At 43.7% G+C, this 26205-nt stretch overlaps 1 protein-coding gene across 1 annotated transcript; it reads left to right on the top strand.

Annotated features, from left to right (window-relative positions):
* Positions 1 to 275: 275 nt before the first annotated feature.
* LOC115899172 (adhesion G protein-coupled receptor E2-like) lies at positions 276 to 17591 on the top strand. Its single transcript, XM_030936437.1, has 6 exons — positions 276 to 377; positions 953 to 1044; positions 3533 to 3701; positions 3787 to 3897; positions 8673 to 8762; positions 16406 to 17591. Exons 1-5 carry the CDS (start codon positions 276 to 278, stop codon positions 8724 to 8726), a joined length of 528 nt encoding a protein of 175 aa, XP_030792297.1. The 3' UTR covers positions 8727 to 8762; positions 16406 to 17591.
* Positions 17592 to 26205: the final 8614 nt, after the last annotated feature.

Raw genomic sequence — 26205 nt, 5'->3', positions numbered from 1 at the left:
CGGCCTCCCAAAGTCCTGGTGTAAGCCACTGTGCCTGGCACAACCTTCCATTTTTGTTTCATCGTTAGAATGTGTCTAATTGCGTGTATCCTCCCTGAGTTGAAATTTTGGGGATCTAAGACTGTGTTCTTAGATCTCACTACTGTATCTTCAGAGCTAACCACAGACCCTATCGCTAAAGAAACACTCAATACTGTTGATGTAGGAAGAAAGGGAGGAAGTGGTGAGGAGGGAAGGAATAGATTTACATAATTGTTCCATATCTCCAAAAACCGATGTATTTTTTTTTTAATCTCTCTCTCTTGTTCAGCTGCTGGCTCCAACCAGAAAAGGGATTTATATGGGGCTTCCTTGGACCTGCCTGCGCCATCTTCTCTGTAAGTGACATCATCTGAGCATCCTTGCTGCCCCGCTGAGGGTCATTAGAAAAGCAAGATAATAAAGATGGTGACAAGAGCAGGAATGCCCCTTGGGTTGTCATGGGTTGGGTTAGGTTTCCTAAGACCATTCTTGAATCTTCAAACTCTGTTACTCAATATTTAAGAAAAAGACTTATGTGTATAATTCATACTAGACAGGCTAAGATGAAGAGATAATGGGCTTCAGGCCTGATGTGGTGGCTCACGCCTGTAATCTCAACACTTTGGGAGGCCAAGGCGGGCAGATCACTTGAGGTCAGGAGTTCAAGACCAGCCTGGCCAACATGGTGAAACCCTGTCTCTACTAAAAATAAAAAATTAGCCAGGCGTGGTGGTGGGTGCCTGTACTCAGGAGGCCGAGGCAGGAGAATCGCTCGAACCCGGGAGGCGGAGGTTGCAGTGAGCTGAGATTGCACCGCCATACTCCACCCTGGGCAACAGAGCAAGACCCTGTCTGACCAAAAAAAAAAGAAGAGAGAGAGAGATAATGGGTTTCAAATTCTATTCAACAAATCTTCTGTGGTTTCCTGAAGGTGAATTTAGCTCTCCTTCTGGTGACTCTCTGGATTTTGAAAAACAGACTGTCCTCCGTCAATAATGAAGTGTCCACCCTCCAGAACACAAGGTAAGATGGAGAAGGGGGTGACAACAACACAGACATGTATGGTTCTCAAGAGCCATGCCATGTGCCTCAATAGCCACTGAGGTTCCATCTCAGGGTCTTTTGAAGGCACCCAGAGTAAACAGACGCAGCCATCCTTCTATGGCAGCCGTCTCAGATTCAGTGGTATCCTGTTGACACCCCAAGCAAAATGTTTTGTCCATGTCTAATCTGTTAGTGAATCCCGGAGCAACCAGAAGAATCTTCATTGGCTGGTAAATGGTATACATACAAAATAGGATACAATTCGACCACAAAACAGAATGAAACCATGTCATTTGCAGCAACGTGGATGAAACTGGAGGTCATTCTGTTAAGTGAAATAAGCCAGGCACAAAAAGACAAATAGCACAGGTTGTCACTTACATAGAGAGGCGCTAAAGAAGCTGATCTCATGGAGGCAGAAAGTAGAATGATAAGTTAGCTGGGCATGGTGGGGGTCGCCTGTAGTCCCAGCTACTCGGGAGGCTGAGGCAGGAGAATTGCTTGAACCCAGGAGGCGGAGGTTGCAGTGAGCTGAGATCACACCACTGCACTACAGCCTGGGCGACAGAGCGAGACTCTGCCTCAAAAAATAAAAAGAAAAAGAAAGTAGAATGATAGATTCCAGAGGCTGGACAAGGTGTGTGAGTGGGCAAGGAGATGAAGAGAGGTTGGTTAATGGGTACAACATACAGTCAGATAGAAGGAATAAGTTATAATGTTGGATGGCAGAGTAGGGTGACTCTAGTTCAAAATATATTGTATATTTCAAAATAGCTAGAGGGGAAAACTTGAAGTGTTCCCAACACACACAAATGCTAGACACTCAAAGTGACGGATACCCTGAATACCCTGACTTAATCATGACACACTGTATACATGTTAACAAAACATCATGTATGTCCCCATAAAGATGTACAAACATTATGAATCAATAAACTAAAAGGTTAAAAATGTCTTTGGACTTCTGTAAGCAGTCCTGTAACAAAAGTGCAAAGAAGTTAGCACTTTTAAAATACAAAGAAGGCCGGGCACGGTGGCTCATGCCTGTAATCCCAGCACTTTGGGAAGCGGAGGGTTGGAGGGGGCAGATCACAAGGTTGGGAGTTCGAGACCAGCTTGGCTAAAGAGACCAGCCTGACCAACATGGTGAAACCCCGTCTCTACTAAAAATACAAAAATTAGGGGGGTGTGGTGGCATGCGCATGTAATCCCAGCTACTCGGGAGGCTGAGGCAGGAGAATTGCTTGAACCTGAGAGGCAGAGGTTGCAATGAGCCGAAATTGCACCATTGCACTCCAGCCTGGGTGACAGAGCGAGACTCCTACTCAAAAAAAAAGTGCAAAGAATATGTACGTTTTCATGTCTGTTCCCACAGCCCAGCCTGCACCTTCATACCGTATCCTCAGTTCAGGCTCCTCATCACTCCTCGTGCCATCCTTCCTCTGGGAAAATCCTAATCAACATTAAATCCTCTATGGGGGCCAGGCATGGTGGCTCACGCCTATAATCCTAACACTTTGGGAGGCCGAGGTAGGCGGATCACTTGAGGTCACGAGTTCAAGACCAGCCTGGCCAACATGGTGAAACCTTGTCTCTACTAAAAATACAAAAATTAGCCAGGTGTGGTGGTGGGCATCTATAATTTCAGCTACTCAGGAGGCTGAGGTGGGAGAATCACTTGCACCCGGGAGGCGGAGGTCGCAGTGAGCCGAGATCGCGCCACTGCACTCCAGCCTGGGCGACAGAGCGAGATTCCATCTCAAAAAAATTAAATAAATAAAAATAAATTTTAAAAATTCCTCTGTAGGGCTTGAGCAGTTTGTTGTTACAGGCACCCTTGTGCAAAATTAATGCGCTTTCTTCTAGGTTCCTATCATCATCCTTTCCAAATTTCGTATGTCATGCTTTGGTTGTATTTGTGATTTGAAGAGACTGTGTAGTTCATGAACACAGAAATCTCTTTGCATGTTCAAAAATAACCTTTTTTTTTTTTTTTTTTTTTTTTTTGAGATAGAGTCTTGCTCTGTCACTCCCAGGCTGGAGTGCAGTGGCGCTATCTCGACTCACTGCAACCTCTGCCTCCCGGGTTCAAGTGATTCTACTGCCTCAGCCTCCTGAGTAGCTGGAATTACAGGCGCCCTCCACCACGCCCGACTAATTTTTGTATTATTTTTAGCAAAGACCAGGTTTCACCATGTTGGTTGGGCTGCTCTCAAACTCCTAACCTCAGGTGATCCACCTGCCTCAGCTTCCCAAAGTGCTGGGATTACAGATGTGAGCCACCGTGCCCATCCCCAGGTGGCATTTCTATTGTGGGCTATCATTGACAGTAAAGATCTAAGCTGATCACAGCCCAGTCTAAGAAATCATCTACAGGGGAGGGCAGAGGACTCCATGGGTACAGATGAGATAGCCTTGATTCTGTTTCTCTGGGTGCATCACCAGCCTCCTTTCTTATTCAATGCAGGATGCTGGCATTTAAAGCGACAGCTCAGCTGTTCATCCTGGGCTGCACGTGGTGTCTGGGCATCTTGCAGGTGGGTCCGGCTGCCCGGGTCATGGCCTACCTCTTCACCATCATCAACAGCCTGCAGGGCGTCTTCATCTTCTTGGTGTACTGCCTCCTCAGCCAGCAGGTACCACTGCCCAGCTCCCACCCAGTACTCTTCCTGTCCTCACTGCTTTCCGTGAGCTGACCCAGGGCACGTTTTGCCTCTGCAGGTCCGGGAGCAATACAGGAAATGGTCCAAAGGGTTCAGGAAATTGAGAACTGAGTCTGAGATGCACACACTCTCCAGCAGTGCAAAGGCTGACACCTCCAAACCCAGCACGGTAAGATCACGCATTGCTCCAGAGCATTTCACTAACCGACCCACCTGAGGAGCATGTGCCTATCACACAAGGAAACCTGGGAATACAGCAGGCGATGCCCTAGAAAGGCTCACATCTGAGTATGCCTTGACTCATTAACCATTAGCAATGATCTTAGTTTACATGTTTATTTTTTTTTAATCAGTCAGGCTTGTTGGGATTATAGTCATAGCCTGTCATCCCAGCATTGCTGTCATCCCAGCATTTGGGAGGCCTAGGCAAGAGGATCACTTGAGGCCAGGAGTTCAAGACGAGCCTGGGCAACACAGCAAGATCCCATCTCTACAAAAAATAAAAATAAAAATTAGCCAGACATGGTGGCATGCACCTGTAGTCCCAGCTACTCCTCAGGAGGCTGAGGTGGGACAATCATTTGAGCCCAGTAGGTTGAGGCTTCAGTGAGCCATGATCATGCCACTGCACTCCAGCCCAGGCAACAGAGTGAGACCCTATCCCAAAACTTAAAAAAAAAAAAATCCTTGGCTCTTACTCCTTAGGGAACTGTGCTTATCTTGACTCTCACACACAAACACTCCTATTGGACACTACTGTGTGCCATACATGGTTAACTAAATGAGCAGGAATTGATCTGAAGCAGTGGTGCACATTCTGCTCAGAAGCATTTACCCTATCCCTTTTCTCTACATACTAGTCTATCTCACAGTCACTTGGCACCCCATAAAGGCAAGCATGGGAGGAAACGCTGTACATATTTATGAATTAAACAGAAATAGGTGTTAACTGGGATTTAGGCTCTCTTAACAAGCCTGCCTCTACCAACTGCCACTTAGTAGTGGGTAGTGGGCAGTGCCTCTACTCAGCACCCTCTACCCCCTGCAAAACTCAGAAAGAGAAGCAGTAATGGGGCCAGCGATGGTGGCTCCTGCCTGTAATCCCAGCACTTTAGGAGGCTGAGGCAGGACAGCTGCTTGAGGACAGGAGTTCCAGACCAGCCTGAGCAAACCAGTGAGACCTCATCCCTATAAAGCATTTAAAAATTAGCTGAGGGTGGTGGTGTGCACCTGTAGTCCCAGCTCCTCAGGAAGCTGAGGTGAGAGGATCACTTGAGCCCAGGAGTTTGAGGCTGCACTGAGCTATGGTTATGCCACTGCACTTCAGCCTGGATGACAAAGCAAGACCTCTTCTCTAAAAAACAATACTAATAATAGAATTAAATACATAAAGTTTTTAAAACACACGGAGCAACCTGGGAATCAGCGGGTGATGCCCTAAGAGGGCTCACATTTGAGCGACTCCTTGACTCGTTAACCATTAGCAAATATCTCAGTTTAAACGCTTTTTCATAAATCAGCCAGGAACAGTGGCTCAGGCCTGTAATGCCAGCACTTTGGGAGGCCAAAGCAGGAAGATCACTTGAGCCCGGGACAACTTGAGGATCACTTGAAGCCGTATTATCCTATGCCTCCATGGCATGGGATAATTCATGACATTGATGACTAATAACCAACATTTATTAATTTAGACATACAAAGTTCTCTTGTATTTTTCTCACCTCTTCTTCCATCTTCTCCAGATTGTATGTGTAATTCTAACCCCATTTCGCCGATGAGCAAAGTAAGAATACTTGGATTTGTGTGAAATGTACAGAGTCGGCCGGGCGCGGTGGCTCACGCCTGTAATCCCAGCATTTTGGGAGGCCGAGGCGGGCAGATCACGAGGTCAGGAGATCGAGACCATCCTGGCTAACACAATGAACTCCATCTCTACTAAAAATACAAAAAAAAAAAAAAAAAAATTAGCTGGGTGTGGTGGCGGGCGCCTGTAGTCCGAGCTACTCAGGAGGCTGAGGCAGGAGAATGACGTGAACCTGGGAGGCGGAGCTGGCAGTGAGCCGAGATCACACCACTGCTCTCCAGCCTGGGCAACAGAGCAAGACTCCATCTCAAAAAAAAAAAAAAAAAAAAAAAAAAAACCCAGAAGTGTACAGTCTCTTCAGCCAGTGAGATTTAGGCCTCTTGAGTCTTCCTTCCCATTTAAAGAGCCCATTCAGGGCCGAGCACCATGGCTCATGCCTATAAGCTCAGCACTTCAGGAGGCCAAGGTGAGCAGATCACTTGAGGTCAGGAGTTCGAGACCAGCCTGGCCAGCATGGCAAAACTCCATCTCTACTAAAAATACATAAATTAGCCAGGGGTGGTAGTGCACACCTGTAATCCCAGCTACTCAGGAGGCTGAGGCAGAAGAATTGCTTGAACCAGGGAGGTAGAGGTTGCGGTGAGCCAAGATTGCCCCATGCCACTGTACTCTAGCCTGGGCAACAGAGCAATACTCTGTCAAAAAAAAAAAAAAAAAGAGAGAGAGAGAGAGAGAAAGCCTATTCAGCCTGGGCAACATAGCAAGACCCCATCTCTACAAAAAAGTTTTAAAAATTCACTGGGTATGGTGGTACATGCCTGTAGTCCCAGCTACTTGGGAGGCAGAGGCGAGTGGATGGCTTGAGCCCAGGAGATGGAGACCAACCTGGGCAGCATGGCAAAATCCCATCTCTACACAAAATATAAAAACTAGCTGGGCATGGTGGTCCATGCCTATAATCCCAGTTGCTTGGGAGGCTGAGGCAGGAGGATCACTTGAGTTCAGGAGTTCAAGGCCACAGTGAGCTATGATTGTGCCACTGCACTCCAGCCTGGGTGACAGAGCAAGATCCCTTGTCGAAAGTAAATAAATAAATAACAATTTTTTTTTTTTAAGTTTTGAAAAGAAGCCCACCATATTGTCAGGCACCCTTTCTGCATTTGCGTTTCTCTCATTACCTTTTTCTTTTCTTTTCTTTTCTTTTCTTTTTTTTTTGAGATGGAGTTTCGCTCTTGTTACCCAGGCTGGAGTGCAGTGGCGTTATCTCGGCTCACCGCAACCTCCGCCTCCTGGGTTCAAGCGATTCTTCTGCCTCCACCTCCCGAGTAGCTGGGATTACAGGCATGCGCCACCAAGCCTGGCTAATTTTGTATTTTTAGTAGAGATGTTGGTCAGGTTGGTCTCAAATTCCCGACCTCAAATGATCTGCCCACCTCAGCCTCCCAAAGTGCTGGGATTACAGGCGTGAGCCACCGCGCCTGGCCTCATTACCTTTTTCATCCAACCTGCACAATCCCTGTTTCCAACACAGGATCTTCTATTTCCTCTTCTGTTCTCACTAAATGCCCTCACCACCTATGTCTCTCTCTCTCTCTCTCTCTCTCTCTCTCTCTCACACACACACACACACACACACACACACACAAATCCAAGTCATCATGATGACACATTGTAAACTCCATGCTCTCAATCATACAACCAAACGTGAACATCTGCCTTCCACATTCCCATATTTTGACTGAATTTCTTTTGTCCTCTCCAAAGGTAAGACTTTCACCCACACTGTGGATTCCATCATCAAGCCATGTCAGTCATCCCTCTTTCCTGCTTCTGTCATTAAATTTCCATCCTGTCTTTTTTTTTTTTCTTTTTTTTTTTTTTAGACAGAGTCTCACTCGCTCTGTCACCCAGGCTGGAGTACAGTGGCACCATCTGGGCTCACTGCAAACTCTGTCTCCTGGGTTCAAGCGATTCTCTTGCCTCAGCCTCCCAAGTAGCTAGGATTACAGGTGCCCGCCACTACACCCGGCTAATTTTTGTATTTTTAGTAGAGACAGGGTTTCACCATGTTGGCCAGGCTTGTCTTGGACTCCTGGCCTCAAGCCATCTGCCTGCCTTGGCCTCCCAAAGTGCTGGGATTACAGATGTGAGCCACTGCGTCCCGCCCATCCCTGTCTTTGACTCTCCTACATCCTTCATACTTATAAAGACCTCAGTAATTACATTGGGTTCACCAAAACAATCCAGGACAATTTTCCTGTCTCAAGATCCTTTTCATAACCATATCTGCAAAGTCTTCTCCATGTCAGGTGGCATTTACAGGTTCTGGGGATTAGGGATGTGAACCTCTTTGAGAGGTCATTATTCTATCTATCATACCCATATAGTTTGGGTTTACCTATTGCAGAATCATCAAAATCTGCCTCATATTGTAGATATTTGCATAAGTATTTATCACCCTTTCACCCCACACAGCCACTGGAAATGATATACACATTGAAGGAAAGAAACGTACTTTTGTGTAGGGAATTAGAGTTAGGTCATCAGATAGCCAAAAAAGGCTATATAGTTTCTATGCACATGTGATAATTTGCTACACTCATATAAGCAAATCAGGGTAACTGGGATATCTATCACCTTAAATATTTATCTTTTCTTCATACCAATAACATTCAAATTATTCTCTTCCAGCTATTTTGAAATGTATGGTAGATTAATGTTAACTATAATCACCCTACTTCAGATACATCTTTTTTTTTTTTTTTTTTTTGAGAGGGAGTTTCACTGTGTCACCCAGGCTTGAGTGCAGTGGTGCCATCTCGGCTCACTGCAACCCCCGCCTCCCAGGTTCAAGCGATTCTCCTGCCTCAGCCTCCTGAGTAGCTGGGACTACAGGCGCCTGCCACCAAGCCCGGCTAATTTATTATTATTATTATTATTATTATTAATATTGTATTTTAGTAGAGACAGGGTTTCACCATGTTGGCCAGACTGGTCTCGAATTCCTGACCTCAAGTGATCTGCCCACCTCGGCCTTCCAGAGTGCTGGGATTACAGGCGTGAGTCACCGCACCTGGCCCAGATAGATATTTTACTGCAGCACGTTTACTTCCTCTTAACTTTGGTAACTTGGGGTTTAGGAGGCATACAAAGATGGAGCTTCTAAGAACAGGACGGAGCAAAATGAAAGCTGATATGGCCTCTTGATGTTGCCCTGACAAATATATATGGTAAGAAAACCTTATGATTAACGACTTATGGCCAGGCATGGTGGCTCACGCCTAGAATTCCAGCATTTTGGGGAGGTTGAGATGGGAGGATCACTTGAGCCCAGAAGTTCAACACCAACCTGGGCAATACAGTGAGTCCCTATCTCTACAAAAAATTAAAATAAAAAATGAGCCGGGCATGGTGGCACATGCCTGTAGTTGCAGCTACTCCGGAGGCTGAGGCAGGAGGATCATTTGAACCTGGGAGGTGGAGGTTGCAGTGAGCAGAGATGGTGCCACTGCACTCCAGCCTGGGTGACAGAGCAAGGCCCTGTCTCTAAAAAAAAAAAAAAAAAAAAAAAAAAGACTTCTTAAATTTCTTTTTTTAAATAAATTTTATTGCGTATATTTGAGGTTTAACCCATGAAGTTATGGCATATATATAGACAATAAAATGGTTATCTATATGTGAAGCAAATTAACATATCTATCATCTCACATACTTATTTTTGTGGCACAAGCAGCTATAATCTACTTATTTAACTAATTTCCTATTTCCCTTTTTAAATGGAAGTTATAGGTTTTCTTTCTGTAGTCTTATAGATATTTCTAAAAAATAAATATTTCAGGCCGGGCTGAAATATATTGCAGTGGCTCACACCTGTAATCCCAGCACTTTGGGAGGCTGAGGCAGGCGGGTCACCTGAGGTCAGGAGTTCGAGACCAGCCTGGCCAACAAGGTGAAACTTTGTCTCTACTAAAAATACAAAATTAGCCGGGCGTGGTGGTGCATGCCTGTAATCCCGGGTACTCGGGAGGCTGAGGCAGGAGAATCACTTGAACCCAGGAAGCGGAGGTTGCAGTGAATCGAGGCCGAGCTATTGCACTCCAGCCCAGGCGACAAGAGTGAAACTGTCTCAACAACAAAATATATACATACATACATATATATATATATATATATATATATATATATATATATATATATATTTCAGGTTAACTAGAAAAATCTTCTGAATAAGATCTTCCCTCTTTGCCCGTGGAAAATCTGAACAATATTTCAGCCATCTAGAGGGGAAGGATCTTCCCTCTTTGCCCGTGGAAAATCTGAACAATATTTCAGCCATCTAGAGGGGAAGGATCTTCCCTCTTTGCCCGTGGAAAATCTGAACAATATTTCAGCCATCTAGAGGGGAAGGATCTTCCCTCTTTGCCCGTGGAAAATCTGAACAATATTTCAGCCATCTAGAGGGGAAGGATCTTCCCTCTTTGCCCGTGGAAAATCTGAACAATATTTCAGCCATCTAGAGGGGAAGGAAAAGACTTTGTTCTATGTGTTTCAAGAAATTCACCATGTCAGCAATATGAAGGATGTTATGGAAGGCATGCTTGGCATTCAATTCCTGCAGAAACCGGAATTCTTCCATGCCCTACAATGTGCCCAGCAAACTCTCAGCATACGGATGGCCAGCTGTGGCCCACATCTTGGTCACTCTGAAGCACAATATTTATGAAGGTATAGAAGGTTCTCCCACAGCCTCTCCTTCCTACAAAGACTCCTCCAGATCTTAAAATGAAGCAGGAAAACGAGCCTAAGAGGACTTTCACAGCAACAATATCCGAAAGGGCTAGAATGTTCACACCACAATCTGGATTTCTTAATTTTTTCCTTGTTGTTGTTCTCTAGTTCTATGGGTTTGATTATTTAGTCACGTGAAAAATATTGATTATTCACACATAGATCAAGAGAGACACGGCTTCTGCCTTCATGGAGCTTTTAGGGGAAAATGAAGTGGCTCTTGCAGCTAGAGTTGACTCAGAAGCTGAAATTCCCAGAAATCAAGTTTCTACTGCTAGGCAATTGAAGTATAAACTGTTTTATAAACACATCTTCTTTCATCTTCACACCGACATGCAGAACAATTTCTAAAGTTTCTCAGATCAGGAATGTGCAACAAATTCCATTTCTAAGGAATGACCTGCAAAACTCCTAAATGTGCCAAGCAAATGCCCTTTCCCCATCTATTATCTGCTTTCCTTGAATAGAGATTCTACATGACCATAAAACTTCGAAGATGGGTATGGGTGACCATAGAACTTCGAAGATGGGTATGGCACAGTTCATGCCCTGTAATCCTAGCACTTTGGAAGGGTGACAGAGGAGGATGGCTCGAGCCCAGGAGTTTGAGCCCAGCGTGGGCAACAGAGTGAGACCTATCTCTACCCCCAAAAAAAAAAATTAAAAATTAGCCAAGCATGGTGGTGATATAGGAGTTAAGGAGAAGTCATTTAGGTAAGTAGCAAGGTTAGGAAGTCCTCAGTAAGATTTTCTGTTTAATGAAAAGCAGTCCCCAAATCATTTTCTTTTCTAACAAAGAGCAGCCTGTAAAATCGAGCTGCAGACATAGATAAGCAAGCTGGAAGCTTGCACGGGTGAATGCTGGCAGCTGTGCCAATAGGAAAAAGCTACCTAGACTAGGCATGTCCAAAATGGCAGCTCCAAGTTCCCTTCTCTTTGCCAGCCATGTGTACAGTAAAAAGCAGACAACATAGCATCAGCCAAGTGGAAAGCTCATTTGCATAATAAGATTAGGGTGGGGTGGCCAGCTTACATAGGGGTAGGCCCTAGGTAAATCAGACACCGCCTTTTCAAGCCTGTCTACAAAATCTGGTGCACTATGACGAGGGTCAGAATTCCCATTCATTCGCCCCTCTCCCACACAAGAGAGAGAACTGTTCTCCTTTCTCTTCCTTTTGCCTATTAAACCTCTGCTCCTGGCCAGGCGCAGTGGCTCACTCCTGTAATCCAAGCACTTTGGGAGGCTGAGGTGGGTGGATCACCTGAGGTCAGGAGTTCAAGATCAGCCTGGTCAACATGGTGAAACCTTGTCTCTACTAAAAATACAAAAATTAGCCAGGTGTGGTGGCACACATCTGTAATCCCAGCTACTCAGGAGGCTGAGGCAGGAGAATTACTTGAACCCAGGAGGCGGAGGTTGCAGTGAGCCGAGATCATGCCACTGCACTCCAGCCTGGGCAACAGGGCAAGACTCTGTCTAAAAAAGAAAAAAAAAAAAAACCCTCCCCTCCTAAACTCACTCCTTGTGTGTGTCCATGTCCTTAATTTTCTTGGCATGAGACAATGAACCTTGGGTATTATCCCAGACAATGACGCCACTTCAGTGGCACACGGGGGCACAGCCAGATGTGGTCCCAGGCATGGGAGGATGAGGTGGGAGGGTCACTTAAACCCAGGATTTCAAGGTTACAGAGAGCTATGATCACACCACCTCACTCAAGCCTGGGTAACGAAGTGAGACCCTGTCCCCAAAAAATTAAAATTTAAAAAAAGTTTTGAAGTTGCACAGATAAAGGTTGATGAACTGAAAGTCTAAAAATAAACAGTAAAGTTATTAACATAATAAATGGAAATATATGTAATTCCAGGAACTATAACCTCCAGCTACAGAAACGCTTCTTAATCAAGAACCAAAAAGCAAAAGCAATAAAATAAAAATCTGAAATGTTTTATTTTAACAGATCTTAAAGCTTCTAAATAACAACATCATAAACAAAGTTTGATGTCAATTAAAATATTTACATTACATTACAAAAGATTAATGTTAAGAGTATAAAATAGGCCGGGTGCGGTAGTTCATGCCTGTAATTCCAACACTTTGGGAGGCCAAGGCAGACAGATCACTTGAGTCCAGTGGTTCGAGACCAGCCTGGGCAATATGGTGAAATCCTGTCTGTACAGACAAAATACCAAAAATTAGCAGGGTGTGGTGGTATGTACCTGTAGTCTCAGCTACTTGGGATGCTGAGGCAGGAGAATCACTTGAACCTGGGAGGTGGAGGCTACAGTGAGCCGAGATCTCATCACTGCACTCCAGCCTGGGTGACAGAGTAGGACTCTGTCTCAGAAAAAAAGAGCATAAAATTAACTTAGAAAGAACCCTTTCAAACCATTTATTTAAAAAAGTAAACAAGAAACTAGAAAAAATATATATATACAAATGTATGAATAAAGAAACCATATGGGCCAGGCACAATGACTTGTGCCTGTAATCTCAACACTCTGAGGGCTAAGTTGGCCAGATCGTTTGAGGCCAGAAGTTTGAGACAAGCCTGGGCAACATAGCAAGACCTTGTCTCTACCAAAAAAAAGAAAGAGTGGGCTGTGGTGGCATGCACCCATAGTCCCAGCTACTCAGGGGGCTGAGGCAGGAGGATCACTTGAGTGCAGGAGTTTAAGGCTGCAGTGAGCTATGATCACACCACTGCACTCCAGCTTGGGTGACAGAGGAAGACCCCATCTCTTTAAAAAATAACTACAATAAATAAATTATAGGAAAGGAAAGACAAATGGCTAATAATTACATAGGATGTTTATCCTCATTAGTAATCAGGGAAAGTATAATAATAATACAAGAACAAAATTCTATCAAATTATCAAAAACTGAACAGTTGGACAATATTCAGGGCTGGTTTAGTTGTAGGAAATGGGCATCCCTGTATAGTGTTAGGATATTAACACAGCCACTTACCACAGCAATTTGAAAGTGCAGTTGATTGTCTTTATTTGCAGTAATTATAACTCTATAAAGTCACTGTGAACACTGAATTAGCAAATGCCTAACTGATTTGTTTTTCTAAGACCACCAGAGCGGGCACAAAAGGACCAGCGAGTAGGCAAGGGTAGGAGCAAAACTGCAAATTTATTTTTGGTCACCTAGCTTCAGGGAAGAAGGTGGGTAGGGAGAGGTCTGTCGGCCTCCGGCAAAGGAGGCCAAGAGAGTCGCCCAGTGGAGCTCTCGGGCGGAGTTCCTGCAGTCCCGACAGGAGTGGGGGCTGGGAAGTCTGCGCCTGGCGTCCATCGGGAGCAGCTTTTCTAGGAGTGGGAGGGCAAGAGGCGGGACACGGGCATGTTGGGGGCGTTCCGTAGGTGCGACTAGGTAAATCTTGGTCTCTTCAGATTGACGTCACCTGGCGCATGCCTGGTTGGTCTGCACCTTCCCCGGTGCCGGCTGCCTTTTCGCGCGCCTGGGAAAAGTTGGTGATGAAGAACCCGGAAGTGCGCCATCTTACCTCCATTCGTCCAAACACTAACCATAGCTCCTAGGGGAAATATGTATGTACATATAAAATCTCACATAGATTATAATGTTAAGTTCCAAAAGCAACTCAACCTGGTAGATTCTAATTTCTTTTTGAGGCAGGGTCTTGCTTTGTCACCCATGCTAGAGTACAGTGGTACAAACACTGCTCACTGCAGCCTCGACCTCCCAAGGCCCAAGCAGTCCCCCTGCCTCAGCCCCCCAAGTAGCTGAAACTACAGGTGCGTGCCACCACACCTAGCTAATTTTTGTATTTTTTGTAGAGACATGGGTCTCACTATGCTGCCCAGGCTCAGGTCCCAATCTCCTGAGCTCAGGCGATCCACAGGCCTCAGCCCCTCTAAGTGCTGGGATTATAGGCATGAGCCACTGCACCTGGCCTCTATTTGTTTTACAAAAGAGAAATTGAGATCCTGAGTGTTAAGTGACTTGACTGAGGCCATCCCACTAACATGAGCCAGGGTTAGGATTCAAACCCCATCCAACTGGTCCCAGAGCTGGAGCTTCTTACAGTGCCCTACACTACCTACCATCTCCATCCTCTGGGCACCTTTGTATAAGAACCAAAACAGTAGAGCATTGCTTTGTCAACTCAGCTGGGAACATTTCCCAGTGCAACTCACGTTTTTCACTGCTCTGTGCCTGTCTGTATAAACTCAATGAGTATTGATTTAGGGGCTTTGGAGAACTTTGAATGCTACCCCCCAAGTAACCATTGTTGGCAACCTGGTATCTCTACTTTTAGCCATTTCTCCTTCTCTATAGATACTGCAGAAGTGACCCACTTGGTACAAGCATCCTTGCCAAGCCTCCACTAGGTCAGTGTAAGAATTAAAGAAAGAGGCCAGGCACGGTGGCTCAAGCCTGTAATCCCAGCACTTTGGGATGCCAAGACGGACAGATCACGAGGTCAGGAGATCGAGACCATCCTGGCTAACGTGGTGAAACCCCGTCTCTACTAAAAAATACAAAAAACTAGCCAGGTGAGGTGGCGGGTGCCTGTAGTCCCAGCTACTCGGGAGGCTGAGGCAGGAGAATGGCATAAACCCAGGAGGCGGAGCTTGCAGTGAGCTGAGATCTGGCCACTGCACCCCAGCCTGGGCGACAGAGCGAGACTGTCTCAAAAAAAAAAAAAAAAAAAAAAAAAAGAATTAAAGAAAGAGGAAAGAAATATGAAAGGTGGCTTGATGGTTAAGACAGGTTTATTTTAGAGAAAACACACTTGAGAGGGGCTGCTGGCCGAGTTAGGTTAGAGTCACACTTTTTTACAGACTAAGAGTTTTTAAGGATTTAGGGTGGGAGAGTTTATTAGAGGCTTGGACTGCTTCTGTTTTTTTTGTTGTTGTTGTTGTGATTATATGGGAGGGAGAGCAATGTGTTTGTTTTTATACATTTTTCTGCAGCTGCAGGGATACCCCCCAAGTCTGCTTTTAGCTTCCCTATTTTAGTGCACCTGTAGGGAAAGGAATGTGCTTATTAAGGCCCACTGTTTTACTGGGGCCCATTGTATGAAGGTGAAGTTTGGCAGTTACCCAAGAGACTTTTCCCCCACCTTCCTCTGTGCCCAAGCTGTTTTAACTATGTTTTACTGTCTGCTGTTTTTGGCTGCTTATAGTTTTTAAAAAAGTAATTTCCTTAAATCAAGAAGTCTAAAAAGGAAGCTGAAACTTAAAGTGGCAGTGTTTGTCCAAAATAACGGGGCTCCTGCTCTGTCAGTCAGTACCCTCAAGTCACTCCTGATCCTCAACCTCCATGCCTAAGCCTGGTTCAAGAGACCATATAACATCTGCCTTTTATTACACACATGATGGGTGCACAGGATTCTGCATGCCCTTTGCATGAAAGAGACCGCTGAGGTGAGATGGGGAATGTCAGAGTCAGCTTCTGCTTGAGGAAGCAGAACACACAGCTGGAGGCTTGGAACACATGGGTCCCTATGAGTGCAGAGCCCATATCCCCATGGAGTCTACCTAGGGCAGGGGTCACCAAATGTTTTCTTTTTTTTCTTTTTTTTTTTTTTTGAGACGGAGTCTCGCGCTGTCGCCCAGGCTGGAGTGCAGTGGCCAGATCTCAGCTCACTGCAAGCTCCGCCTCCCGGGTTTACGCTATTCTCCTGCCTCAGCCTCCCGAGTAGCTGGGACTACAGGCGCCCGCCACCTCGCCTGGCTAGTTTTTTTGTATTTTTTTAGTAGAGACGGGGTTTCACTATGTTAGCCAGGATGGTCTCGATCTCCTGACCTCGTGATCCGCCCGTCTCAGCCTCCCAAAGTGCTGGGATTACAGGCTTGAGCCACCGCACCCGGCCGCCAAATGTTTTCTTAAAGAGCCTGATAGTGTATATGTTAGGCTTTGTGGGACAGATATTTACAGCAACTCAACTCTACCACTGTGGTATGAAAACAGCTATAGACAATCATAAATGAATGATCATGGCTATGTTTTAATAAAACTTTATGGACACTGAACTTGAACTTCATGTATCAGTCATGTGACACAAAATATCATTCTTCTTTTTACTTGTTTTCACCCATTTGAAAAATGTAGGCCTAAGCCATGGTCACAGCCACACAGATAAGAAAGCCTACACAGCTGACTTGCACAGACATGCCCGCAATGGAAAATTCTGTCCCCTGGCACGTGCGCAGTAAGAACAAAGCAATATGGAGTAACTCAAGGCTGGAGTACTTTGGTGTGATCTTGACTCACGGCAACCTCCGCCTCCCAGGTTCAAGCGATTCTCCTGCCTCAGCCTCCCGAGTAGCTGGGATTACAGGTAAGACCTAGAAGTCTCATTTCTTTTGTCAAATAAAGCCCAATCAAGAATCTCAACGTGAAGCAAAGCACATACTTAATCTTGACTTCTGAGATACACACTGTGGACTTCAGCACAAAGATGGTAGAAGATGCATCCAGAGGGGACAGAGCATTACTCAGATGTTATAGGCTGCTTTTCCTGCAGAATGTTGCCACCCTTGATCAAGTATCTCATTAGAAGAGCATCAAAGAGTCCAGAGAAACTTCTGAAGGATACTTTTTCTCCAGTGAATGCAAACATTGTACAAGAGGATTTTCCAAGAAAAGAATAATTCATTGCTTATCTATGACACTGAACAGTTACAAAAAAATTTATCTTATTTTTTCCTCAGAAAAATTTTCTGAAGTTGTAATAATTATAGATCTATTTTATATAGGAAGATACTGAAGGCCATACAAAGTATATAATTTTTTATGAATTCACATGACCAGAAAGTAGCAGAACCAATGCTCTAATTCAGATGTTATGGTTACAAATCATGCTTTTTTATATTCCTTCATGCTACCATCACACATATCAATTTACCAGATAAGCAAGATCAAAATTGAATGTTACTGTGTTGTTCTTGTTAAAATGAATGTTTCCTATCTCATATATGCTAAGATTAATTTGACAAATGTGTTCCCTTACCTCATAAATAATTTTGTTTTTTATTGTACATACTACATTGTTCAAACTTGATTCAGGTGGCTGAGTTTTTGTTTTTGTTTTTAACTTTCTGGAAAGAACAATCTGGAATTTCTAGTGAATCTTTTTGTTAGAGAACAATTAAAGATAATATAAACTATTTTAATGAGAAAACATAGCAAGTTATGTGGACAATGGAGAAGTAGCCCAGGCTTAATGTAAGGAAATGAGAAAACTATATTTATAAATAAAATTGTCCTTGATAAATACCAAAAAAAAAAAAAAAAAGAAAAATGTAAAAACTATTCTTAGCTGTACAGAAACAGATGGTGGGCCAGATTTTAGTTTCCAGACCATGATGTTCAGATTCACAGAAGCACTTCACTCTACACTAATTTATTCATCCATTCATCACATATTTGATGAGCATATATAGGCACACTTCAGAGATATTGCAACTTCTATTCCAGATCACCACAATAATGTGAATATTGCAATAAAGCAAGTCACACACATTTTTTGGTTTCTCAGTGTAAATAAAAGTATGCTTACTCTATACCATAATGTGTGCAATAGCATTCTGTGTTTTTTAAATGTACATACTTAAAATTAATTTCTAAAAAATGTTCATGCAGGGACACTGAGTGAGCTCATGCTGTTGGGAAAATGGTACCAACAGACTTGCTCGACACAGGGCTGCCATAAACATTCAATGTGTAAAAAATGCAATAGCTGTGAAGGGCAATGAAATGAGGTATTCCTATACTCTTGTGAAAGGCGTAATGCTAAATTGAGAGAAACTAAAACATATAAGAGAGACATGATCCTATATCCAGGAATATTGATTATTTGTAAGATGGAAAACGAGGAGAAAGGAAAGGTGCACTGCAATGAACTCTGTGGTCTAGGGGACACATAGCCCCTCTAAGGACACAGCAGAAGTGAAACACAGACAAGGTTGGGGAAGGTAGGTCAGAGGAAACTCTAGGGTCAGCTGACGGCAGCATCCATTTGCCCCCATATCTTCACCTTTTAAAATGTATTAAGTCCATTCTCTTTATTTATAATGGAAATAATCTTAACTTGCTCATGGGTTGTGTTTGAATATTAAGTAAGAAAATAAACATTAAGCTCTGGTATTTAGTAAGAAACCCAAAGACAAACAATAGTTAAGGGGCAAGCAGGCAGCAGAGTTTCCCACCTCATTTCTCCAGAATTATATCATCCAGTTAGAAACATTAAATATGGTTCTAAGGTAGAGTTTGGCTTCTCAGCTGGATTTGAAGTACAAGACCACGCCCACCAAAGACAGAAGACAAGGGAGCTAGGGTACAAGTTTGAAGGGTACACGTTTGAAGAACCCTCTCCCTCCAGCTTTCCACCTTGGGGGTCCACTGTAAGCAGTTTCCCTGGCTGTTTTCCCCTTTCTGCATCTAACAGTCATTGTGCAACTGGGGAAAAAAAACCCATCCAGGCCTTAGTCTCCTTGTAGGAAACCTACAATTCGGAAACCAAAAGTATGTGACAAAGCTCCCGGAAGCCGGAAGTTAAGGAGACCGGATGTCACGGGACCGGAAGTTTGAAAGTCCAGGGCCACTGACCTGCAAGTTTCAGCATCTGCAGATTTGGAGTCTTCAAGCTCCAGTAGTGATACTTTGATATCCAGAGGTTGAGTTCTAGTGATCTGAACATAAAAGAGAGTACTGGATATGGAAATTCTTCCGAATTAGTTGGGTGGCTGAAATGGGAATTATAAGGAGGAATAATGAGAGAAAAAAAAGAGAAATTGAATGAATAAAGGGGCCAATGGTGGGGGGGAGGGGGCGGGAGGGATGGTGCTTGAGACCAGGGCAGCATGTGAGGGACTGCCTATGAATGTCCTAAATATCTACATTTAGGGCATTCTGGGATGAGAGTTTGAAAGACTGATGGTGGTGTGTTTTGCAACAACATGGATGCAGCTGGAACCATCATCCTAAGTGAATTAACTTAGAAATAAAAACCAAATCCCACGTGTTCTCACCTATAAGAGAGAGCTAAATATTGGGTATGCGTGAATATAAAGATGGGAACATTAGACAATGGGAACTACTAGATAGAGGAGGGAGGGAGGAGAACAAGGGTTGAAAAACTACCTGTCAGGTACTGTGCTCACTAACTGGATTCATTTGTACCCTAAACCTCAGCATCATGCAATATACCCTTGTAACAAACCTAAACGTGTACCCTCAGAATCTAAAATAAAAGTTGAAATTTCTAAAAATCACTGGTGATAGACATTTGGGTTGTTCCCAGTTTGGGCTATTACAAACTGCTTTGCTAGCTTTAACTTTTTTTGAATAATAAACTCTGAAATTTACAGTGCAAGAAATACACACAGAGAGAAAGAAAGACAAAGAAAAAAAAGGAGATAGAGAAAGGAAAAGCAAAGAAAGAAGAAAAAAAGAAAACAATGAAAGAAAGAGAGGAAGGGAGGAAGGGAGGGAGGAAGGGAAGAAAGAAAAAAGGAAGGAAAGATGGAAGAAGGAAGGAAGGAGGGGAGGGGAGGAGAGGGAAGGGAAGGCAAGGGAAGGGAAGGGAAGGGAAGGGAAAGGAAAGGAAGAAGAAAGACTGATGGTGGGATAAGAGGGAAGGGGCTGGGAAGAACTAAGTGGAACATTCTGAAAATGAAGATGGTGGCCGGGCGCGGTGGCTCACGCCTGTAATCCCAGCGCTCTGGGAGACCGAGGCAGGCAGGTCACCTGAGGTCAGGAGTTCAAGAACAGCCTGGCCAACATGGTGAAACCCCATCTCTACTAAAAATACAAAATTAACTGGGCATGGTGGCGTGTGCCTGTAATCCCAGCTACTCAGGAGGCTGAGGCAGGAGAATGGCTTGAATCTGGGAGGCGGAGGTTGCAGTGAACCAAGATCACACCATTGCACTCCAGCCTGGGTAACAAAAGTGAAACTCGGTCTCACAAAAGAAAAAGAAAAAAGAAAATGAAGATGGGAAGATTGGGGATGTTGTGAGGAGGCCTGAGAGGTGTTGGGTGTCATTGGAAGAGACTGATACTGAGAGGAGGCACTGGGTGTTGTGGAGAACCTGGGGAGAAAGTTGGAGCAACAGGGAGTTGGGGAGCAACTGCATCAGGTATAAGTTGGAGTTATCAAATGAGGAGACCAAGTTGAATAGGGCACGAATGGGAGAGACTAGGAAGGAAAGAGGATACAGGGAGGCTGGTGCGGCAATGAAGGGTGGACTTGAAGAGCTTGTAGGGATTTCGTATGGTGGGCCGAATATGAATAGGTATGAAGTGAAGCAGGAACAAGAGGGGAGGGAGTGAGAACTGGGCAGGTGTGGAGGCCTGAGGGAAATGAGGAGAGCAGGGTGGACTGTAAAAACTCAAAGTACACTGGAGAGTATGGACTCAGCCATCTGGTATGGAAAGAAGGTTCTCAGGTAGCTAGAACCATGAGTACAAAGTGGGGGGCAGGGAGAACTGTGAGAAATTGGAATGTGTTGTTGTGAAAGAGGGCAATGGAGTATGAGGGTTGGGGAAACATAAGAAGGAGTGAGGATGTAAGGAGGAATGGCAGTAACTTTAATGTCAATGGAGAATGAGTGTGGAGTGTTGGGGGAAGACAGGGGAAGGCCTCATAGGGCTGAATATCTGGAAGGGCCCAGAGTTAGAAAGAACCCAAATATGCATTGATGGATGAAAGAATAAATTAAATGTGGTCCATCCATACAATGGAACATTACTCAGCCTTAAAAGAAAGGAAGTTTTGTCACATACTATAACAGGGAAAACCTTGAAGATATTATGCTAACTGAAATAAACTTGTCACAAAAAGACAAATACCGTGTAATTTCACTTCTATGAGGTATCTAAAGTAGTCAATTTCATAGAAAAAGAAAGAAGAATGGTGGTTACCAAAGGCTGGAGCCAGAGGGAAATAGAAGTTGTTGTTTAATGGATATAGACTGCAGGGTGTCCAGTTTTTTGGCTTGCCTGGGCCACATGAGAATGATAATAATTGTCTGGGCCACACATAAAATACACTAACACTAACGATAGTTGATGAGCTAAAAAATAAAAAATAAAATAAAATAAAATAAAATAAAAATCTCTTAATATTTTAAGTTTACAAATTTGTGTTGGGTCACATTCAAAGCCATCCTGGGCCACACGCAGGTTGGAAAAGCTTAGTACAGAGTTTCAGTTTTCAAGAAGAAAACTTTGGGAGACCACAACAATGTAAATAAACTTAACACTACTGACGATTACACTTAAAAATGGTTAAGATGGTAAATTTCATTGTATGTGTTTTTTTTTTTAACTACAATTAAAAATAAGTTTTTAAAAAGTCAAAAAGAAATCTTTGCCTACTAATTTCAATATTTGGATCATATTTGAAAAAGCAGTAGCTTAAAATTCAAGTGATGGATATAGTCACTCTTGATTGCCTCTATTAATGGATATGCAGGAAATCTTCAAGTTTTCTTTTTTTTTTTTTCTGAGATGGAGTCTTGCTCTGTCGCCCAGGCTGGAGTGCAGTGGCGCGATCTCGGCTCACTGCAAGCTCCACCTCCCAGGTTCATGCCATTCTCCTTCTTCAGTCTCCCGAGTAGCTGAGACTACAGGCGCCCGCCACCACATCCGGCTAATTTTTTGTATTTTTAGTAGAGATGGGATTTCACTGTGTTAGCCAGGATGGTCTCGAACTCTTACCTCGTGATCCACCCACCTCGGCCTCCCAAAGTGCTGGGATTACAGGCGTGAGCCACCGCGCCTGGCCAAAATCTTCAAGATTTTTTTAACTGTAGAGTACATCTATTCAAGAAAAGCAGAAATGTACCACGGAAAGGGCATATGATTAGAAGGCCTAGAAATTCTGAATGCCATTCCTTTGAGATGGAACTTGGCACACATTCCTGTTTGGGGTTTCAAAATCTGTCTCTATATCAGCATGAAGGAAAAAGAATATGGCATATTGTGGAGTATATTTTATAAATTCTACAGTAGGAATATAACTGTAACGTTGATTTCCAGGGTTCCTTGGGCCTCTGTGCTAACTCTAGCTGGAAGAAATATTGTATTTGTCTCATAAGCTCCACAAAGAGTTATTCTGATCTTTGCTTTAGACATAGTGAGTAAACATATTTTTAAGAAGTGGGTAAGTAAACCCATAGAAATAGAGAACAAAGAAATTAAGAAACTCAGACCATAGTGTGAACATCCCAGTCTTTTTGGATGTTGTTGCTATGAAAGTCTTTTGAGGCTCGTTGTTCTCCTTATAGATTTCCAGCATCCAGAAGAGTCTTTGCAGGAAGGAGAAGCTGTAGGAAAGATGTTAAACCTAGGTGACCAAGAACTTGGACCAAGAGTTTGCTGTAACGCACAGAAAAATTCCAGATTCTGCAAGAATTGAACATCACATATGTCTTCAATGACTTTCTTCAAATTTCTGATGTGATGAATTTTTTGTAACACACAACAAACATGAAGAAGAGTCTTATTTCTCCTCTTCATGGCTCAAAGAACGTTAGTTCAGATTTTCCTATGAAACAAATCGGAATCTTTCTAATTCTTCTGGTAGAAAAATCAATTTTAAATGATATATAAAATTGCAGAAAGATAGCTTACAAGTCCCTTCTAAGAAAGGAAATAAGAAAACAAGATTTAAAAAAGAAAGCAGGACTTTCCGTTTCTTCCTTAAAAGCTCTTGTTATTGAAATCATCTTGCTAGCTGGATTTGCCTGTCATTTGCAACAACATGGATGGAACTGGGGGTCATTATGCTAAGTGAAATAAGCCATGTACAGAAAGACAAAATGTCACATGTTCTCACTTATTTATGAGATCTAAAAATCAAGACAAATGACCTAATGGACATAGAAAGTAGAAGGATGGATACTAGAGGCTGGAAAGGGTAGTGAGGGGCTGCGGGGAGGTGGGGATGGTTAACAGGTACAAGAAATAGAAAGAATGAATAAGATCTACTAATTGATCGCACAATAAGGTGACTATTGTCAATAAATTAATTGTACATTTAAACATAATATAAAGGGTGTAGTTGGATTGTTTGTAACTCAAAGGATAAATGCTTGAAGGGATGGATACCCCATTCCCCATTATGTGCTTAATTCACATTGCGTGCCTGCATCAAAACATCTAATGTACCCCATAAATATATACACCTACTATGCACCCACAAAAAATAAAAATCACAAAGGAAAAAATAAAATCAAATTAAAAGTCTCAATTCAGATGACATGTTTCACTAAATTGGTTTTTCTCAGAACTCTCACTTACCTACGTTTACTTAACTCCCAAGCTAAAGACGATAAGGACACTTAAGTGTGTCACAGAGCTTATCTCTCTGTTGTAAAATGTACATCCTGTTTCCTCTGCTTCAAGGTTTGTGAAACACTGCTTTACAGAATTGTAAATAACCATAAAACAGAGTTACTGGGCAGGGCGCGGTGGCTCACGCCTATAATCCCAACACTTTAGGAGACCGAGGCGAGTGGATCACCTGGGGTCGGGAGTTTGAGACCAGCCTGACCAACATAGAGAAACCCCATCTCTACTAAAAATACAAAAAAAAAATTGGCCGGCATGGTAGTACATGCCTATAATCCCAGCTGCTCAGGAGGCTGAGGCAGGAGAGTCGCTTGAACCTGGTGGGCGGAGGTTGCGGTGAGCCAAGATCGCGTGAGCCAAGATCGCACTGCAGCCTGGGCAACAGAGCGAGACACTGTATCAAATAAATAAATAAATAAATAAATAAATAAATAAACAAACAAAATAGTTACTAAGAAATTACTGGGCCAGGCGCGGTGGCTCACGCCTGTAATCCCAGCACTTTGGGAGGCCGAGGCGGGTGGATCACGAGATCGGGAGATCAAGACCATCCTGGCTAACACGGTGAAACCCCGTCTCTACTAAAAAAAATACAAAAATTTAGCCGGGCATGGTGGCAGGCGCCTGTAGTCCCAGCTACTCGGGAGGCTGAGGCAGGAGAATGGCGTGAACCCGGGAGCCAGAGCTCGCAGTGAGCCGAGATCGCGCCACTGCACTCCAGCCTGGGCGGCAGAGCGAGATTGCGTCTCAAAAAAAAAAAAAAAGAAAAAAGAAAATTACTGACAGTTTTTTTTTTTCTTTTTTTTTAGGTGTTTAAGACAATGGTTCTCAACTGGGAGCAATTTAACCCTTATGGGACTTTTGACTATGTCTGGGGATTTCATTGTTGTTGTTAGGACTGTTAGAATAGGCAGACAGCTAGACATGAGCAGGAGGGGGAGCGCCTGAGGAAGGGGAGATGTGGAAAGTCTCACACCCCAGGGACCACCCAAAACTTGCATGCTAGGTATAAGCAGAGAGGCGCAGAAATACCTAAGCGGAACGGATTTCCCCTTAAGATGCCCAGTAATCACTCACTCTGCAGTTACCCTGTCAGAATCTAGCTACATGTTGAAAAGGAGGGCAAAGGACAAATTCTTTTAACCGCTATATGACAGATGTTACTGCTATATGACCTTCCTGGGGTGGCAGTAATGAGCAATGCAGCCATTAGGTAGGATTCCTATCTAGCACCGGGCCACACGTGTGCACCGACTCCATCTCAAAAAATAAAAAATAAAAATAATTCTCTGCTCTCTATTTTCCTTCGATAAATTCTCTTTTTGACTAAAGTAGTCATTTTGGCCAAAATCTTTCTCTCAAGACAACAAAGAACAGAGGATTTCTGCCCTTCCCAGTACACAACTAGAGGGGATCCCACTGGCATTTTTCTTTGGACAGATAAAATTGTATTTTGTGTATTTATGTATTATGTACTTATCAAGTACAACATGATGTTTAAGGGATGTATACATTGGGGAATAACTAGATCTAGCAAATTAATATATGCCTCATCTCATACAGTTATTATTTTGTGATGAGAACACTTTACATCCACTCTCTTAGCATTTTTTAAGAATATAATTTATGGCCAGGCACGGTGGCTCACGCCTGTAATCCCAGCACTTTGGGAGGCTGAGGCGGGCAGATCACGAGGTCAGGAGATTGAGACCATCCTGGCGAACACGGTGAAACCCCGTCTCTACTAAAAATACAAAAACAATTAGCCAGGCGTGGTGGCAGGCGCCTGTGGTCCCAGCTACTTGGGAGGCTGAGGCAGGAGAATGGCGTGAACCCGGGAGGCAGAGCTTGCAGTGAGCTGAGATTGCACCACTGCACTCCCTGGATGACAGAACGAGACTCTGTCTCAAAAAAAAAAAAAAAAAAATATATATATATATATATATACATATATATATATATATATACATATATATAATTTATTATTAACTATAGTCACCATGCTCTACAGTTGATCTCCTGAAGTTCTTCCTCCTGTCTAACTGAAATTTGTATCCTGCCGGGCACAGTGGCTCACGCCATAATCCCAACACTTTGGGAGGCTGGGGTGGGCAGATCACTTCAGCCCAGGAGTTCAAGACCAGCCTGGGCAAAATGGAGAAACCCTGACTATACAAAAAATATTAGCCAGGCATGGTGGTGCATGCCTGTGGTCCCAGTTACTCTGGAGGCTGAGGAGGAAGGATCACTCAAGCCCAGTAGTTTGAGGCTGCAGTGAGCTGTGACCACACCACTGCACTCCAGCCTGAGTGACAGTTAGACCCTGTCTCAAAAAAAAAAAAAAGTATCGTTTGACCAACGTCTCCCCAACCCAAGCTACTGGCATTTAGTTGATAGAGTCCAGGGATGCTGCTAAATAGTCTTCAGTGCACAGGGCAGTTCCCAGAGCAAAAAATTATCTGGCCAATAAGGTCAAGGTTGAGAAACCCTGACTGTAGGATGCAATGAATCTCTCAGCTTCTCTTCAAAGGTTCAGTCTGTTAACATCCTTG

Source organism: Rhinopithecus roxellana, chromosome 8, assembly GCF_007565055.1.
Source record: "Rhinopithecus roxellana isolate Shanxi Qingling chromosome 8, ASM756505v1, whole genome shotgun sequence".
Lineage (NCBI taxonomy): Eukaryota > Metazoa > Chordata > Mammalia > Primates > Cercopithecidae > Rhinopithecus > Rhinopithecus roxellana.
Note: the sequence above shows the minus strand (reverse complement) of the source record. Positions and strands in the feature narration are given on the sequence as shown.

Coding starts and splice junctions, on each gene's coding strand:
- LOC115899172 (XM_030936437.1), top strand. CDS start 276: ATGTATTTTTTTTTTAATCTCTCTCTCTTGTTCAGCTGCTGGCTCCAA. Junction 378..952: donor CTGCCTGCGCCATCTTCTCT/GTAAGTGACATC, acceptor GGTTTCCTGAAG/GTGAATTTAGCTCTCCTTCT. Junction 1,045..3,532: donor TCCACCCTCCAGAACACAAG/GTAAGATGGAGA, acceptor TATTCAATGCAG/GATGCTGGCATTTAAAGCGA.